General features: G+C 40.4%; 1 protein-coding gene across 2 annotated transcripts in view; it reads right to left on the bottom strand.

The window, feature by feature from the left end:
- The window catches only part of HisCl1 (Histamine-gated chloride channel subunit 1), a 34,550-nt gene extending 18,718 nt beyond the window's left edge, over positions 1-15,832 (bottom strand). The window contains exons 1-4 of one of the 2 annotated variants that reach the window (XM_019056371.2): positions 15,356-15,832; positions 10,168-10,360; positions 6,729-7,361; positions 1,858-2,047 (exon numbers count right to left, since the gene is read on the bottom strand). In XM_019056371.2, the coding sequence (XP_018911916.1) occupies positions 1,858-2,047; positions 6,729-7,361; positions 10,168-10,241 (897 nt within the window). In that variant the 5' untranslated portion in view covers positions 10,242-10,360; positions 15,356-15,832. The remainder of the gene's footprint in view (positions 1-1,857; positions 2,048-6,728; positions 7,362-10,167; positions 10,361-15,355) is intronic. The other variant, XM_019056380.2, reaches the window with a different exon arrangement.
- Between the last annotated feature and the right edge of the window lie 2,542 nt (positions 15,833-18,374).

Below are 18,374 nucleotides of genomic sequence, written 5' to 3'. Positions count from 1 at the left end.
CAGTTTCTATTTTACTCACTAAAAACTGTAAATTTAAGACACAAATTACCATGTCGTAAATTTCATATTTTTTCATGATTTCTGTACTTTTATCGTAAAGGATGGAGTTGCACAATCCATCATCAAAAAAATCATTGAAATGCTTCTGGTTCCTTTTTGCAAAATGCGATCCACTTAATCCATGCTAGTCGGATGGATACGAATCATACCGTAATTGATTAATCAGCCTGATTTCTCCCAGTTTCAGCCTTTACGGCAAATATAAGTTTTAATTCCGATTTCACCCTACCTGAGTTGGATTGAACGTTGTATAAAGTAACGAAGAAGTGTTTCCAACGCCGCTCACAACCACTCGCAACTTTTTTTTACTTTGCAAATATAAACTGATCACCTAAAAAGTCTTACCTTCACGATCCAATAAACTATAAATTTCAGACGTAAATTATCTTCGTAAATTAAGTTCAAGCACGATTTCCATATTGGATCGCGAAGAACGTAAGTTCACAATCCCTAGCAACTTTGGAATACTCTTGGGTCCTCTTTGCAAAATGCAATCCATTTATCCCATTACGACGAATCGTATCAAGTTCACCGCCGAAATGACCGCATGTACGCTCATACACGTGAGGCAACCCTGCACGTTTTAGCGCAAAAAAAGACTACTATACTGCCGTTGCTAAGGAAAAAACGCGTATGAAACTATAGGCTTGCCATATTTCCTTGCTAAAACACGGATTTTTTGGTAAATTATTGATATTTTCCGTTCCAACTTGTTAGATAATTTTTTTCGCATTTGAGCGAAAGGTCCTGAAAATTCCAGAAAAATATCATAACATTTCTCAAAATAAACATTTTTTTCGAGGAAACTTGGCAACCTCAATGCTCTGCGCGTTCTTCCTTACAAGGCAGTATATAATTCCGCCAGGCCTGCATGAACTTTGAAGCACCTGGGGCAAGGAGGTGTCGGCGCTCCCCCCCCACCCCCCCTCTCTTAGGGAAGTTTCGGGGGAGGGGGGGTTACAGGTACCCAGAAAATTTTGAATTAAGAGAGCATTTCGTACTCTTCGTTAGCTACATTCATCTTTCATGGATCCTCCGAGAAATCTGTTGCGAAATTTAAATCGTCTACTTTGTTATCACCACTCAACAGGTATTGATCATTTCATGGATAGGCATAGATAATAGGCATAACGCCGTAAGGCTATCTTCATGCTTTGTGCAATAGCGTGTTGACGCAAAGAATCCATTTCAGTTAAAATGGCATGAAAGGCGCGTTACTTTCAAACACTTTTCATTGCTCTCTGGAGATAATCTACTTACGGTTGTTTGTTAATTACGTCATTTCTGCGCAATGACGCATCATAAAATGTTGATTTCATACAGTAGATGAACTTTGCTGTTGCCGTTTTGTTGTGATTTCTCTAAGGATTAGGGCCGTTGATTATTCTGATTTAAGGAAGAACGCGTAGACCTTCAGGCGTTGCAAATATCCTTCGATAACCGAATTCCGGTGAACATATGAATATTTCTCAATTTTATATAATTTTCTTCGCAATTTCACCTAAAGTCTCTAAAAATTTCAAGGATAAACATTCATAACTTCCTCAAGAATAAAAGTTTTATCGAAGGAAATTTGGTAACTCTCGAATGTACATGCGGCGTTCTTCCTTAGCACGGCAGTATTACGTAACGCACCTAGGGGGATGGGAGGTTTGAACCAGCGTTACGGTGCGTTTCAAGGGGGGGGGGGGGGGGGTTCAAGCCCCTCCTTCCCCCGCCTTGGGGAATACGATCCATAACATCCCTGCACATTGAAGATAGACTTAAGATTAAAGATTCTATAAAAATGAAACTTACCATCGACTCCTCATTGATTGAATCGAGAGATAAAACGGTGACATGGAAGTAGACAATCGTTGGCGAACCTGCGACTTTGGGGGCTCGGTTTTTGTCATAATGTTTCGGGTTTAAAGGTAAAATATCTCCTAGGTAAAGGCTCGTCTCTGTCACAAGCTCCGGCTCAGCAGTCACAACCTCACTCTTACCCCTGGAACAATAAGGATATTTTTTTAAAGGTACTGACCGCAACGCAACGTCACACAGCCAGATATTCTTTACGGAGACTTTCATCATTGTCCGGCAAACACCCTGGATGTTTCCTAACTCCCACCGAGATTTTTCCGAACGCAAAACATCAGGTTGTATCATGGATACAGCAAGTCCGAGCAGAAGGTTTTTAAGGGTTAGCGCTACACTGCCGTGCTAAGGAAAAACGCCGTATAAACCTTCAGGCGTTGCCAAATTTCCTTTGATAAAACGCGAATTTCCTGATAAACTTGTGGATATTTTTCTTCCAATTTTTCAGATAGTTTTGTTCAGAATTTCACCAAAAGTTTCTGAAAATTCAAAGGCAAAATATTCATAGCATTCCTCAAAAATAAACATTTTATCGGAGGAAATTTGGCAACTCTCGTATGTCTACACATCGTTCTTCCTTAGCACGGCAGCATACTCCCATGATCAGTAGAAACGCAGTATCAACATTCGAAGGTTGCCAAATTTCCCTGGATAAAATATGTATTTTTTTTGGAAAGCTATGCAGATTTTCCCTTTAAATTTCCAGACATTTTAGATTAAATTGCGGACAAAATTGTCTGAAATATTTGAGGAAAAATATTCACAATTTTCCCACTAGATTCTCTTTTTATAGAAGGAAATATGGCAACTTGTGTTTGGTTCATACGGCGTTCTTCCTTAGCACGGCAGTATAGAGGCTCCATTGAGTAGCCTTTTACTGGACGGCGAAAGAAACCGCGGGAATTGCGTTCATTTAAAAATTATTTGCTTGATTTTCGTTAAGTTGAACTGTATTTTTCAATTTGGAACTTACAGCTCAAAAAAAAAAAAAAAAAAAAAAAAATCCCGAGTTTGAACTTATTGACTTTTTGCCAGGTGATGTTTCATTTACTTATTTATTTATTTCTGATACAACATTCTTTCACACCGAGGAAGCCTCAGGTATGGATATGAAAAAAAGAAAAAGAACAGTCGCTCTCCGGTCAAATGTATTTATGCTGAAGATGAAGACCACTAAAACGCAAATAGAAATGTCTCACCGGTGTAAGACAAAGGACAATTTTTAGCAAAAACAGATGTGACACGAAAAATTAAGCAAAAATATAATTAGATAATTGACGTGTAAAATCCAACAAAGAATATTTGTGACAGAAAGAGTAAATTCTTGGCTTGCTTCGTTCTCGTCACTTGGGTACCTTTAAAAGAATATCCCTCGTCATGTCTACCAATATTCGAGTCCTGGGCGAGCAAAAAAAAGTCTCTCGAGTGCAGTATTTGATGGAAAAATAAATGTGTATAATACTGCCGAGCTAAGAAAGAACGCCGTATGAGCCTTCAGACGTTGCCATATTTTATTCAAGGAAAACCAAATTTATTGGGAAAATTGTGAGTATTTTTCCTCAAATTTTTCAGTCAATTTTGCTCACGATTTAACCTAAATTAATTGAAAATTTCAAGGAAAAATATGCATAAATTCTTTCATAAATGCATGTTTTATTCGGGGAAATATGGCAACTCTCGAATGTTTATACGGCGTTCTTCCTTAGCACGACGGAATATCGATGTCTAAAGTGCGAAACAGCGTATCTTCATTGCGGCGTTTCGACATCTTTGTTCCGATTTTATTTTTGCGAAAAATGTCACTAGGTAACTTGAAATTTATATGGAACATTGCTGCATGACAGAGAAGAAAAATTAAGGAGGTTTTTAATAGATTAAGTTGACTAGGTTTTCTAATAAAAAAGTAAAGTATGACCAAAAGTTTGCAACGTCGCAGACGTAGAAACGTGATTTCGCACTTCTGCCGCACTTTCGTGGTTCCTCGTTTTGACGTGCAAAATTCGAATTTCGATGTTGCCAAGCTAAAAAAAAAAAAAACGAACCGACGCCTCCCATTCAAGACGGCGTACAAGAAAGCCGCATCAATGGAATAAAATTTTAAAACTCGAATACACCATCAAGTTTTCTGTATATGCTCATGCAAGTATGATGTTGATCGTGGAATTCAGATTTGCGGTTGAGAAACCCTCTCGGCTCCACAAGACCCTAAATCGAAGATGAAGATCAAATTTCCAAGTCTTAAAAGGAAGTTACGGTATGCAACCTCCATTGCCGGGTAACGCCTCTTTTTGCATGATCTTTGGGTCGCAATAAAAAAATTGGAAATCCTAAACGCAATTCAACCCTCAGTCGGGCTGGAAGCCAGCCCTCTCCTCCTCACTAAATGGCCGTCGTCGCACAGTGGATCGAGTCGATAGGAGAGGTCGGACAAAATTTGGAAACTTCTAACGCTCATAACTCTGTTTATACAACATTTTGAGGTTCTGAAAGTGGTTTCGTCGGTTTCCGCGTGAAATTTTCTTTCAGGAGCACCCCTGAAAATTTAAAATATGACAAAATAAACATCAAAATTTGCGGTTTTAGTCAAATATTCCATGTCCGTTCTCTCTGATTGACTCAGTCAACTGTGCGTCGTGGAGAATACATAAAGACTTTACTTGCAATTCATAGGTAAATTATCAACTTATGTAACTAGAAGCTGTAGAGCCCGAAATTCGAAGTTCATACGTCAAAATGAAGAGATTATTATACATTATACAAAGTTGTTTTGTTCACATAAATTTCACGCTAGAATTGAACTTCCAGGAATACATCTTACAGGGTGATCCAAAATTTCCCGCACCGCTATTTCAGGGCATCACCCTTGAAGCTTTTGAACAAATTGAGATAGATGGGGACTTGAAATTTGTGAGTGCTTCTAAGTCAAAGGAAACAACTTACGGGAACTTCCGAACTTTTAAAGGGACCCTTCTGAAAAGGGGGAAAACCCCTATGGGTAACACGGGTGGTGCGAGACTTTTGGATTGTCATATATAGTACTGCCGTGCTAAGAAAGAACGCCGCAGGAACATTCGAGAGTTGCCAAATTTCCTTCGATAAAATTTTCATTTTTGCGGAATATTATGAATATTTTTCCTGGAAATTTTCAGGAACTTCAGGTAAAATTGCGAACAAAATCATCTGAAAAATTGGAAGGAACATAATGATAAGTTTACCAGAAAATTAGTGTTTTATCAAATGAAATTTGGCAACGCTTGAAGGTTCATACGGCGTTTTTCCTTAGCACGGTAGAATAAATCTGTTTACATTTCATTATCCGAGAGTCGTGCAGAGAGTACGTTTACCCATTTAAGCCCTGAACTACCTAAACTCAAATTGATTGACAGTTGAGGAAAACCGCATATTTTTTTATTGACCTCTCATTTATTTTTTAATTTTCTTTCATATTTTTTGTTGGATAAAACATGAGGCAGCAGTTGCAATACAGTTAGGCCCCCTAAATGGCTCAACAACTTCAATAGATAGGATTTCCAGTTTAGACTTTCAATGCAGTAATAAAAACATCAAACACAAAAACGCCTTCAAAAAGTTGTGATACCTCACGCACATCCGCGGAGTTAAAATATTTGTATCACCCGAGGAACTGAAATATGTTAAAGTAATAAGAGCTTTTTATAATCATAAAAAGTCTTTTGGTAACAGCGGTGAGGCTCGGTGCGTTTCTTTTTAATTTTTCCTTTCTTTTTTGCAGTTTGAAAATGCGGATGTAATACCGCGAAACGTCCCGAGTTTTTTTTATTTTATGTATTTATTTTTGCGGCCGTAGTCCCATTTTAAGTTGATTTTAAATGTTCATGAAGTAAAGACGGCCAGAACAACGTCATGGTGTCTAGAATTCTTAATCATGCCCATTTCCTGATTTTCCCTTGACTTTCAAAGGCTCATTCCCGGATGACAAACTAAAGTTTTCTTCCACTTCCCCGGGATTTGCTGGGGAAAACCTTTAAAATGTTCTGGAGTTCCAGGTATTAAAATCGATTTTTTTTTTTTGTCGCTTTCAACGGATTCCTCAGCGCACATTCAAATTTTTAATTTCAACAGCATTCTTGATTTTTATATAACATGGTCAATGAAAGTGTTTATATTATTTTGATAATTTGGAGATTCAAATATAATAATCTGTCAATAAAAGCGGCTAAGGTACAGTAACATAAACTTCAAGAAGTAGAAGAAGATATTCCTGGTTTCTGGAACAGATTCTCTGTTTTTTCACAAAATGTTTCATTCTCTGATGAATCCTGGATTTTACCGGTTCTACACACCATGGTCAACGTCCAGGGTGTCTACTAAAACAGGCTGGCCAAAAATCAGTACTTCTGCAGTACATTTTCAGTAAATTCCCAAGGGAGTCAGTATCTTCTCGACAGTAAAATTCAGTACTTTTTCAGAATCTCCATTTGACGAAATTTGAAAAATGTCAAAAATTTGGATTTCTCGCTCAAATCGTGACAGAAATCACCTACAGACACAACATTTCGTTGGTGGCTTGAAGATTAACTAATTGATCGCAATCTTCCAGGCAAATACCTCTCCCAGAATCAACGCGCAGGGGGTTGCGTACCTTCCGGTTTTATTAAAAATCGAGGTATTAAGGAAATAATTCCGGAACTTCTTGCGGAATTTCCGCACTTTTTCAGTACTTCCGGGCCGCTCTTAAAAAATCAGTACCATTTCCGAACTATGCGGAAATTGCGGACTAGTAGAGACCCTGAACGTGGATATTCCTGTCCGTCTGGAAGAAATTCACTTACAAGATAGACGTAGGACCAGTAAAATCTGTCATTTCGAAATAAAGATTGAGCCGCCGGTCTCTGACACAGAGATTGGCGACCAGGTGCTCCACTTGGATGTGAATGGGTATGACGTGGTCAGGCGACAAAACGGGCGGGTAAGCGACGGGGAACCAGCGAGTGTCGTGGATATCCAGCAGCGAGGACGAGATGAAAGCGGTGGCCTGCCACTTGTGGAGCTGCTCCAGCACGGGCAGCAAGTTATCCAGCAGAAAACACTGTCCAGCCATTTTGCGGCAGCGATCTTCGATGACGGTCTCGTCGGATAGCTTGTCCGTGAAGACGGAGACGTTTCCTAGTCTGGTGATCATGGCGTCGAGGATGAAAGGGTTCGGTTCCCAGGTCGGGTCCACCTGGACGACGACGACGACGCGGGGCTCGGATAGGAATAGCTGGGACTCGAGAGCCTCGACGCCATGGACCAGGTGCGGCAAGGAGCAGTGTTTGAGTTTCTGTCGAGGCAAGTCGCTGGTAATGAGCAGGAGGTTGCTGTGCACCGGCTCCACGCAGTCCCCGTAGCATTGCGGGTACTGAGGCCGGTACCTATAGGTGGGCTCGCTCCACTTCCGCCGTCTAATCATCGCGGAGCATTGCCTGAAACAATCACTCCGCAGGTCAATCCACGCTCCCGTCCAGAGGCTAATCATCATAGCGATCGATAGAGGAAAATAAGAAATCCGGAAACAACAGAGAAGCAACAATACGGACGTAGGTGCATGATTAGATGTATCACATAAGATTGAAGGCGTCAGATGTACACGAGTATACTTTACGGAAATCAAGCAAGGTATCCTCTCGACGGGAGCGTGGATTGACCTGCGGAGCATTGCCTGAAACAGTCACTCCGCAGGTCAATCCACGCTCCCGTCTGGAGGCTAATCATCATAGCGCTAGATAGAGGAGAGAAAGAAACCCGGAGACAATAATAGGAACGTAGGTGCATGATTAGATGTATCACATAAGATTGAAGGCGTCGGATGTACACGTGTATAGTGTATACTTTACGGATATCAGGCAAGGTTGGATTGACCTGCGGAGCATTGCCTGAAACAGTCACTCCGCAGGTCAATCCACGCTCCCGTCTAGCGGGTAATCATCACACTGCCGTGCTAAGGAAAAACGCCGTATGAACAATCGACAGTTGCCAAATTTCCTTCGATAAATTTTTTTTGGGGGAAAGTTATAAATATTTTTCCATTAAAATTTCAGAATTTTTAGGTAAAATCCCGAACTAAATTATCTGAAAAATTTGGCGGAAAATTGTTACAAATTTACCAGGAAATTCGCGTTTTATCAAAGGAGATTTGGAAACGCCTGAAGGCTCATACGGCGTTTTTCCTTAGCACGGCAGCATAGCGCACGACAGAGGCGCGACGGCAATAAAAGAAACCCGAAAACAACAGAGAGGCAACAATACGCACCAAAGTGCATGATTAGATGTATCACATAAGATTGAAGGTGTCAGATGTACACGTGTATACTTTACGGATATCAAGCAAGGTATCCCTGTCACCGCAACCATATCTTTACGCAAATCGTTCCTTAGTCTACAGGTACAAGGCACACAGTTCAAGTTTATCTACAGTTCCGGGAACTGAAAGATTTCTTCGCGCGGGGGCGCCACCGTTGTGTTTTGATTTTGAGGGTCATGTCATTAGAGTTCGTACAGCTTGACGTGAGGTTTTCTCTCACCTAAGGAACTATTCACTCACACGCTTTCACCTAAGGCTGCTTAACTTACGGATATTCACCCACAGCCCTTTTAATCTACGCGTTTGTCTTTACCTAAGTGTTTTCATCAAGTTCCAAGTTGCAAAAATTAAAATTGAGCACCGCTCTCGCGGTCACGTCTAGAAGACTGGAGACTGGAGTTGGAAATCAAGTTCGCCTTCAACGCGATGGATGCAATTTGCGCGGCTTAGGAGTTGAAATAGTGATACGCATTTTAGTTAATCGTGATCTCCAAAGGATGAGTGAGTTTCGATAACCATCGCGGCAAGACGTCCAGTTACTTCTATTCGATTGTCCACGTGGAAAACAATTTTGACAGCGAAATTAAGGTAGGTTGCAAAAGATAGAATCGAGCGCCGCTTGCGGTCTCACTGAATAACTGAAAACTGGAGTTAGAAATCAAGTTTACCTTCAACACGACCTCACCTACGACTTGAGGTAGTGTAAAATACTCAAATCTGAGTCAAAACTCCTTTTTTTTTTTTTTTTTTTTTTTTTTTTTTTTTTTTTTTATTATAAAAAAAAGAGTCGTGTTTACAACATCGCATGAGGGTCTAAATGCTGTGGGTCAAGAGTTGTGGGTGAAAAGGTGCGGGTATTATCCTGGGTGATAAGTCGGTGGGCAAGTGGTCCAGGAATCCATTGAAGTGCGTAGTTCGCATCGGTGGCGCCGCGCTGTTAACCTCATGTCACACAATCAACATATCGATATTATATCAGACTCTAAAATATAAAATGGTAAGGATAGCGTGCCACACTGTCACAAACATCGAGTTGGTGACACGACACTATCAGCGACTCAGCGATGAAACTCAAAATTTTAATTTTTGGACCCTGCTGCGATGAGGATTGCACGCGAGTGATCGAATTTTGGTCGCAGTAACAGTACACTCTGTGAGCTAAATTTGAGGTCCGAGAGCAGCATGAGGGATACATAGATTTCTGAGTTACAGTCGTCCGAAGTTGACGTATACTCCACGTTAAAAGCATTGCGGTGTTCGTATTCTCTGGCGCAATCCATTTTGGTACCTGGCGGGCCTCTGACAAACACTTCGAAATTTTTAAATTATAGCATCGAAGGCTTCGCCCCCAACCATCACCCTCGCCCAGCTCCGTTCTCAAAAACCACATCCTTAAAAATTTCGCAAAAATGACTGATCAATGGCTCTGTACGCTTAATTTATCGCGATTTTACGAAAAACACGTAATTTCTACCGCAGTTATGCAGATTAAATTGCGATTTTACCGAATCCCACCTGGAAACTCCGTTTTCGGAGCCTTCCCATCTTCACACGTGACCGATCGCGATCGGCACGGTCGCGTGGTAGAGAAGTTTGAAATTGGTAGACAAAGCTATAGACAAAGATGGAAAGACAATAAGATGCATCGTTCTACCAAAAATTGTAAGTTAATCTTAGAGCACAAATGCCATACAAACACACGGCTACTAAGCAAGAAAAACCACTTAAAATGTGGCCCGAACTGTAAGTAACAATGCTGATTACTCGTTTGGAACTCAAATTTTCAAGTTAATAAAAATGTTTGGAAATTTTTGGCCTTGTTTTCTCTGCAGACCAGTCTGGATTTGACCACCTTGTTACATACTTAGTTGGTATTTATATGACATTTGAATTTCTAAGAGGGTGGGTAAATAGCTGAACAAACTTACTGTGAACGTGTTTCTTCTGGTACTGAAAGTAAAACAGTAAGATACACTCCCCAAATCAGCAACTTGCTCGTCATACCCTGGTGTCGAGCCCCGGACGAGTGACATGAATGTTAAGCCTTTATTTTGTGACCGCACGGTTTTTCCTCATTTTGATCCGAGTCCTTCTCCAAGTTTCGGAGGCAGCGGCTCAGCCCTGAAAACAGAAAGATTAAACTGTCTCTAATTGTCACAGAATCTCATTTGGACGTATTTATGCTGAAAGGAACTATATGCAAGTGGAAAGATGGGGTGTACTCGTGGTGAGCTGGATAAGAAACAATGTTAAAGTGGATATGATTCCTTTTGAGAAAATGGAAATACGGGATTTTACATTAAATCAAAAGGAACTGAGCGCTAACTCATGAGCCGTGGACACATGACAAGAGCGTTCTGTACAGGGCCTATGAGTTAAAGCGCCCCGACGACGAGTGTCTAGCCCGGTCGTTACCGCTGACGTCACTGACGCTTTAAAATTCCCATTCATTCTGAGGGCCCTCGACTAACGAGCACACCCCGTCATTCCACTCGTACATAGTTCTATTTAGCATGGCATAAATACGTCCATTTGTTGAATTCATGGGGGTTATCCATAACGCGATTTTGCCGAATTTACGACGCCTCGACATCCACCCACGCAGCAAGAGAAAGTAACCAAAAGATTGTGTTGTCATGGGAAGTAAAAAGAGGAAGTAACACACACAGTGGTCTTGAAGCAGAACAAAATGCGACAGAAATGAGCCCACAAATGATTTTTAGGGGGTGAACCTATGTTACGGCGTAGACTTGAGATCGCGAAAAATAAAAATCTTTGCTGATTTTATTTTTAAGATATCGTAATTTTAGTAGTAAATGCAAGTTTTTCACTGATTTTGATCCGGTTTTTTATTTATCTGTCCATTGAATCAGTGTCGATTGGTTCACATCGATCGAATACATACCCTCTCGATGAATGCAGACTTCCTTTCATACTTTTTTTTAATGAACAATGCGCCGTTAGCTGCGTCTGAGGCATTTGTTGTTGCACATATGTTGTGCGTGTTGATTTCAACTCATTACATACTCGCCTCTCTGAAGGCGTTTTATGTGCGAAAGCAATTCGCCTTCATCTGCGTCTGCAGCAATTGTTGTTACGAATATGTTGGGCGTGCTGATTTTAGATCATTACATACTCGACTCTCTGAAGGCGTTTCATATGGGCAAGTGGCGCAGTCTGTTGATGAACAAACGAAGTAGAGATTGAGCGATTAATTCAATCTCACTTCTGTTGTCCTCCAACAGGGTGCTCTACTTCCGCACATAAAACGCCTTCAGAGAGTCAAGTATGTAATGAGCAAAAATCGGCATGCACAACATATTCGTAACAACAATTGCTGCGGACGCAGCTGAAGGCAAGTTGAAAACAACCATATTATAATGCTATACGTTGATAAACATTTCAGCCTCTAATTAATATCGGTACCAATAGAGAGTTGTATTTTATGGTCTTTTTACGGGGAATTCTCGAAAAACTTTTACGATAGTATAAGTTCAAAGGTATACCGCGTTACAAATTTTCAGTCTTGGCGGGAAGTTTAGCCTAAACTTTCCGCCAAGGCTGAAGAAGCGCCATCACCCCTATGGTCTTGAAACCCAAAAAAAAAAAAAAAAAAAAAAAAAAAAAAAATCGCCAAAAATGCACCCAAAAACGGTTTGCGGGGGGTGAATCCATATTATGTGTGTCATGTAGCGGTGCCAGTGCTTCAAATATTTAATGTGCGGAGACTTTCACAACTTTGCTCCGACCGACAATACCCAAAAACCTTATTTCCATCTATGAGTTCTAAACTTTGCTCTCGACGTGTCTTGTGAGGTGGATTATTAATAATTTAGAGGGAGTTTTGGTGATACTTCACGATACTTTATATTTAGCTCGTCAAGTCTTCAACGTATTTATGAAATTCACGGCCTAAGATCAACTGAGATTGAAAAAATCACCTGAATTGCATGGGTACCTTCCTAAGCAAGCTTAACTATGCAATTAATTTTTGCTTTATTTTCCATTTTTGATTAATATCTCGAGCGGACAACGAAAACACACTATCAACTCCCCCCCCCCCCCCCCCCCAAGAAGACTCCCCTGGTAAAAATTGGCGATAGGAGCTGCGTTTCAAAATACCATAGGAGTTCTTATAGCCGACATAAGAGGGCTATTGAAAATCATATAGCTGGCTGTAGTGGGCGGAGCAAATCATATAGCCGGGCTATACGAAGCTATAAAAAAGTATACAGTCGGGCTATAGTTCCTATCGCCGGGCTTTACACTTTATTGCCATTGGCTATAAAAGGCTATAAGAAATTGTGTAGAAATTCGTGTGCTTTGGAAATCATTAAGTTTCATACGGAACTACCTTAGTATTTACAAAACACACATTAGGCTCATACGGCGTTCTTCCGTAGCGCGGCAGGATTTAGTGAGATTTATAGTGAGGTTTCCCCGTACACGTTACGCTCAAACGGTACACACAAAAATATCCTTTACGTGGAGAGGTGATTTTGCAGTTCGCCTACAATTTTCGTTGTCGGCAACATGAGCTCCCTCGTGGTCGAATAATGTTATCATCGTGAAATGACACGCTTTGCCAAAAGACGCGCCAAAATAGATTTTTAGCGGACGGGGAGAGTTGATTATGATGCCTTGTCACTTCTCCTTCAATTTTTAGTGTAGGCAACACAAGCTCCCACGTGTTCGAATAGTGACATCAAGTAAATGTCACGATTAAATGGAACACACCAGAGTACCTGTATAGCGAGAGTATGGACAGATCGCTTCATGGAGGGCTTAGGGCCCAAAAGAGCAGCCACCCTTCTAACCAACTTCTAACGCACAAAATTTCACTGCCAGTCTGCAGATTCCAATTCTAACCATGATGGCAAAGAATGTACAGAAATGAGCGTTCTTCCGCGAAATTGAGTTTTATGCAAAAACTGAGTCAAACACGTGCTTAATAAACGACGGTTCGTAACAATAGTATTAGTAAATCGTTCTGGATAATTGAAATTCATAGGTTGGCTGCATTTCTGGGCCCTAACTTTATTCGCAGAAGCATCGGTGAAGGCCTGATGGATTTTCGGAGTTTCACATCTGTCCATACTCTCGCTATACAGGTACTCTAGAACACACAATATCGACGGTGCAAGTCGGCAATCGCATAACTCGTTTGCGGTGTCTGAAAATCTCCGCAACTATGTTATTTTTTTAAAGGAGAACAAATGGACATGATTCCTTAAAGTTTTTGCAGAATTTTCCTCGCACATAGAGGAAAAATCACGGCAGTTTTAAAGAAATACCGTTGAGTAGTTTTCCGTTTAAAAAATAAAGTATGACAGGAAGTCTGCGACGTCGCAAACCGAGTTATGTGATTGCCGACTTTCACCGTCGATATCCTTTTACCGAACGTGGGGAGGTGATTCCAGTGCATCGGCAGTTCGCTTTCAATGTTTAGTGTAGACAACGGCAACATGAGCTTCCACGCGGTCGTACAGTGATATCGCCGTTAATGTCGCACTTTCATGGAACATGCAAAATACACACATACGCAAAGAAGTGACTTCAACACGTAGAAACTCTCAGAACATGGCCTAATAGTTGTATCGCCGCAAAGAGGACCGTAAACCTGGTGAATTTGTATGGCCTCCATAAATTGGCAAGGCTATTAAGGTAAATTCAGAAATGATACGAAAAATGAATATTTGAAGCCCGGAACTAAGAAATATCCTCTCTTTTCTAATAAAATCATTTTTAAAAACCCTCGATGGATGGGGTGAGGAAGGAGAGTCAGACGGTCCAAAGGTCGAATTCAAAAGAAGGAATCAAAATTCAGAGTAAGGAGAAAGTTATTAAGAGTATTGTGGCGGGGAATTTTTCTTTGAAACGTAGTTTTGTTATTCAATTGAAATTATTTGCTCAGTAACCGCCAGGCGCCAACGGACGATTTCGACGATTTCGCTGCCCGCCAAGCGGCGGGGGGGGGGGGGGGGCTGCGTGGCGGCCAGGGGCCCTAGTGTGTCTTTTAATAAGAAAGAATAGTTGTGGAGAAATGCTCGTGGGAAAACGATTGCTGAGAAAATTCAATGGCAAGGAAAATATAATAAATTTTGAAGCAACAAGAGAGCAAAAAAATAGAAGGAAAAAATATAATGTAAGGAGAGCTGAAATCCAGTATTCATACTGTTACATACCTATAGCGCAGAGCTTGACACCCCCCAACCCTTTGTTACGCTCGGCCACAAAATTATGAGGACCCATCCACCCCCGAGAGTGGGGGTGCGTGGGTCTATTTTCTTCTATTTTTTTATTCTTCCTATCCCCTAAATTTCAGGTTCTTTCTTCCAAATTTGTTCTCTTCTTGTAACGAACCCTGTGACCTAACTACAGAGGTGTAAACTCACTTATGTCAATATTCATTGCAGGTGTAAATATCCTCTGATATGTAATGCTCTCTTTAAAATACCTAAATTTTTTTTTAGTGCTACTGCTTTTTTTACGCAACAAAGTAAAAAGTTGATAGAACGGTGGGTATTGTAGAGCTTTAACAGAGCACGGTTGATTGGGGCGGAAATTTAAGAAAAATTATTGGGGAATGTCTTGTTTTACGATCAAATTTTTTATGAATATACTGTGAGAGACCCTCTAGACCCCCTCCCCCTATCTGAATAGGGAGCGCTAACACCTTGACGGGAGATCTTCGGCACCCTCAAGAGCGCTCACCAGATCAGGTCACGGCCCATTTTACTGGTTATATTCCAGTGCTCTTCATGGGTATATTTTAGTTATTTAACTTTCAAATTAAGAACTGGTTGTAACTTCATAGGACGTCCACTTTTAATGACAAATCATTTGGAATTTTGACTTATTTAAATGGTTGATTAACAAAAGGGACGCATGTGGTCTCATGTGAATTCATTCAAGCGTTACATAACGATTAGATGTTACTGTTCTCTCAATATATAATTTCTATATAATTAGGAGGCTACACTCCCTAACCGCTTCGCGATCCGACGCTCAGCAGCGCTTCGCGCTCCAGACGTTATGCGAGTATTCTAATGATTAAATACTGTAGAGGACGACAAAATAGGCGAAATCTTATTCTTTGTTGTACATTCGACTTACCATGAATTTTGAATTACGATTCGTCCGACTTATTTATTTGGCATCCCTTCAATTCCACAGGTCCTTTATTTGGATTTTCTCGTTGAGGTTTGTAATTTATGGCACCTCACACCGAAAGCAAATCGAGAGGAAGAGAAACAAACAACTCCGAAAACAAGAATGGGTATCGATAGCGGCACCAGATTTTTGAGAGGACATACGAAGATACCGTCAGCCGCCTAAGTAAATCGAGGTGCGGAAAATGAAGAAACACATAAGCACACGGTTGCGGAGCTCACCAGCAGAAACGTGTTCCATCACTAACACGTCTAACCTGGTTTACTCCACAGGGGAAGAATCACCACAGTGCTTAATTGGATTATGTTCGTAATCCAAGGCGGTCGATGCTTCGTTTACAATGTCTGTGTTCGTGGTTCAGGTTGTACTTTCCTGCCTGAGGGAGAGTCCAGAAAATCGTTACTTCGTTGATCAGACAAGAGTGTACGCTGAGAGATAGCTCTTTTTGGCGGAAATAGTGTCCCGCCAAAAAAAAAAAAAAAAAAAAAAAAAAAAAAAAAAAAAAAAATAGAAGTGGCAAATATGACTCATTAGGTACCTAGGCTCCAAAAAATAAAAATAGGTAAATTTATAAAAAAAAATTAAAAATGTATAACTAAATATACAAGTAGATGTAAGACCTGAGTCGGTTCAATAATGGTCTTTAAACGGATACTTTTGACCATAGCCGGATTTAGGTTATTTCCGCCCGGTGCCAAATAAATTTTGCTACGCCCCTCCCTTCCAGATATTGTACAGTGTATGTAATATTACGCATCGACGGTGAAACTACCAAACCACGTATCTCGGTTTGCGACGTCGCAGACTTGCTGTCATACTTTATTTTTTAAATGAAAAACTACTAAACATCCAGTCTTGAAAATTTCTGTGATTTTTCCTCTTTGTGCGGAGAAAATTCCGTGAAAATTTCAAGGAATGATATTGATTTGGTCTACTTCAAAAAAATAAAATGTGAGCGTAGATTTTTAAACACCGCAAACGAGATACGTGGTTTGGTAGTTTCACCGTCGGTATGTAGCAACACGCGATGCGTACGAAAATAAAGAATTCATATAGCTTATTCTGCTAACAGAGTAAAAATATCAAGAGAATTTTCGAGACATTTTGTTGACTAATATTCCAAAGAATTAATAAAGTATGACAAGAAATCTGCAAGGTTGCAAAGGTAGATACGTGGTTTTTCACTTTGACCATCTATGTACTGATTTTTTTTTTAAATCCTGCGAATTAATTTATATGAAAGAGAGGCCGTTGGCACTCCCCTAAATTCGGCCCTGGTTTTGACGTATCGGATGATCTCCCCCCCCCCCCCCCCGCCATTCTTTATTAGCATGACGGGACTACAAGGCAGTATTCTTAATTACATTTAATAAGAAAAAACACTAAGAAATGATCCAAACTAAATGTAACAAGGTGATAAATTGGCGCTGGGTCTACACTATCAATTGCGGGGAAAAAAGCCAATGTATGTTCAAAAATTTCATCAAGAGTCAACATTTTGAGCTCTTACTTGTAAACCAGTTCAAACTACAAAGTTTTAAGCTTTGTTTTCCCTACAAAATGACGTGAAACCAGGGCCATTTTACTACCTTGTCTTTATTTAATTTACAAAATCAATCAACGAAACTTACTGTAGTATGGGCAGGGGTATGTAATATAATGGATTTCTTAATCTGCTCGCTTGCATCTCTAACCAAGCGTTACAATATCTCTCGATAGAAAACGCAATAAACGCAGATGAGCATAAAATGCAATAAACTTTCGAATTCGGGGCCTTTTAGTGATTGAAAGGGATGAGAAAATTACAACATTCGGGGAAAAAACGATGACTCAAAAAAAATTCGCCGCGGGGGCCCCTTGGGGACCTTCGCGACAAATTGTTAGGGGGCGATCGCCACCCCGCCCGCATGTCCAGTCCGCTCCTGGCAGCAAGAAAGCCGAAAAACCAAGCGGGGACGCTACTTCAATATTAAGCTTCCATCGCCTTGCTAAGGCGCAGGGATACAACTATTTGAACTCTCCGGAACGCGTGGGGTATAACGCTTCATTTGAAGGCGTTTTCGAATCTTCTGTATTTACATGACGAGATTTTCCAAATGGTTTTGCAGTATATTGTAGATTTGAGTTCCTTTTCTATTTAGTTAAATTACTCCTGCTCCTTAATTTTTAATTATTCTGCAAACACTATCCATTTGCAAAATACAACCCTGGCTTTACCGCCCTAAAACTACGTTAGTTTTTTGCATTTTATTGTAGATTTGAGTTCCTTTTATTATTTAGTGGCATTATTCCAGCTCCTTAATTTTTAATTATTCTGCAACAATTACCTTTTTGCGAAATACAATCCTGGCTTTAGCGCCCTTAAAATACGGTCTGAACGGTCGAAACTGTAGTAGCGGCACAGGAATGCCAAAAAACCAACCATGGCGCTGCTTCAATATTAAACTTCTATCGCCTTGCTAATTATTTAGTCAAATTTTTCCCGCTTCTTAATTTTTGATTATTCTGGTAAAATTTTCTTTTTGCGAATTACAATCCTGGCTTTAGCTCCCTTAAACTCTGGCCTTAACGGTCGAAACTGCAATAGCGGCACAGGAAAGCCGAATACTCTAAAGGGGACGCTACTTCAATATTAAACTTCCATCGCCTTGCTATTGCGCAGAATACACTTATTTGAACTCCTCGGAACGCGTGAGGTATCACGCCTCAATTGAAGGCGTTTTCGCATCCTCTGTATTTACATGACGAGATTTTCCAAAAGGTTTTGCACTATATTGTAGATTTGAGTTCCTTTTATATTTAGTTAAATTACTCCTGCTCCTTAATTTTTAATTATTCTGCAAACACTATCCATTTCCACTATCCCTTAATTTTTAATTATTCTGCAAACACTATCCATTTGCGAAATACAACCCTGGCTTTACCGCCCTAAAACTACGTTAGTTTTTTGCATTTTATTGTA

This window comes from Bemisia tabaci, chromosome 1 (assembly GCF_918797505.1).
Source record: "Bemisia tabaci chromosome 1, PGI_BMITA_v3".
In the NCBI taxonomy this organism is placed as follows: Eukaryota; Metazoa; Arthropoda; class Insecta; order Hemiptera; family Aleyrodidae; genus Bemisia; species Bemisia tabaci.
This window is presented reverse-complemented; position numbering and strand designations above follow the sequence as displayed.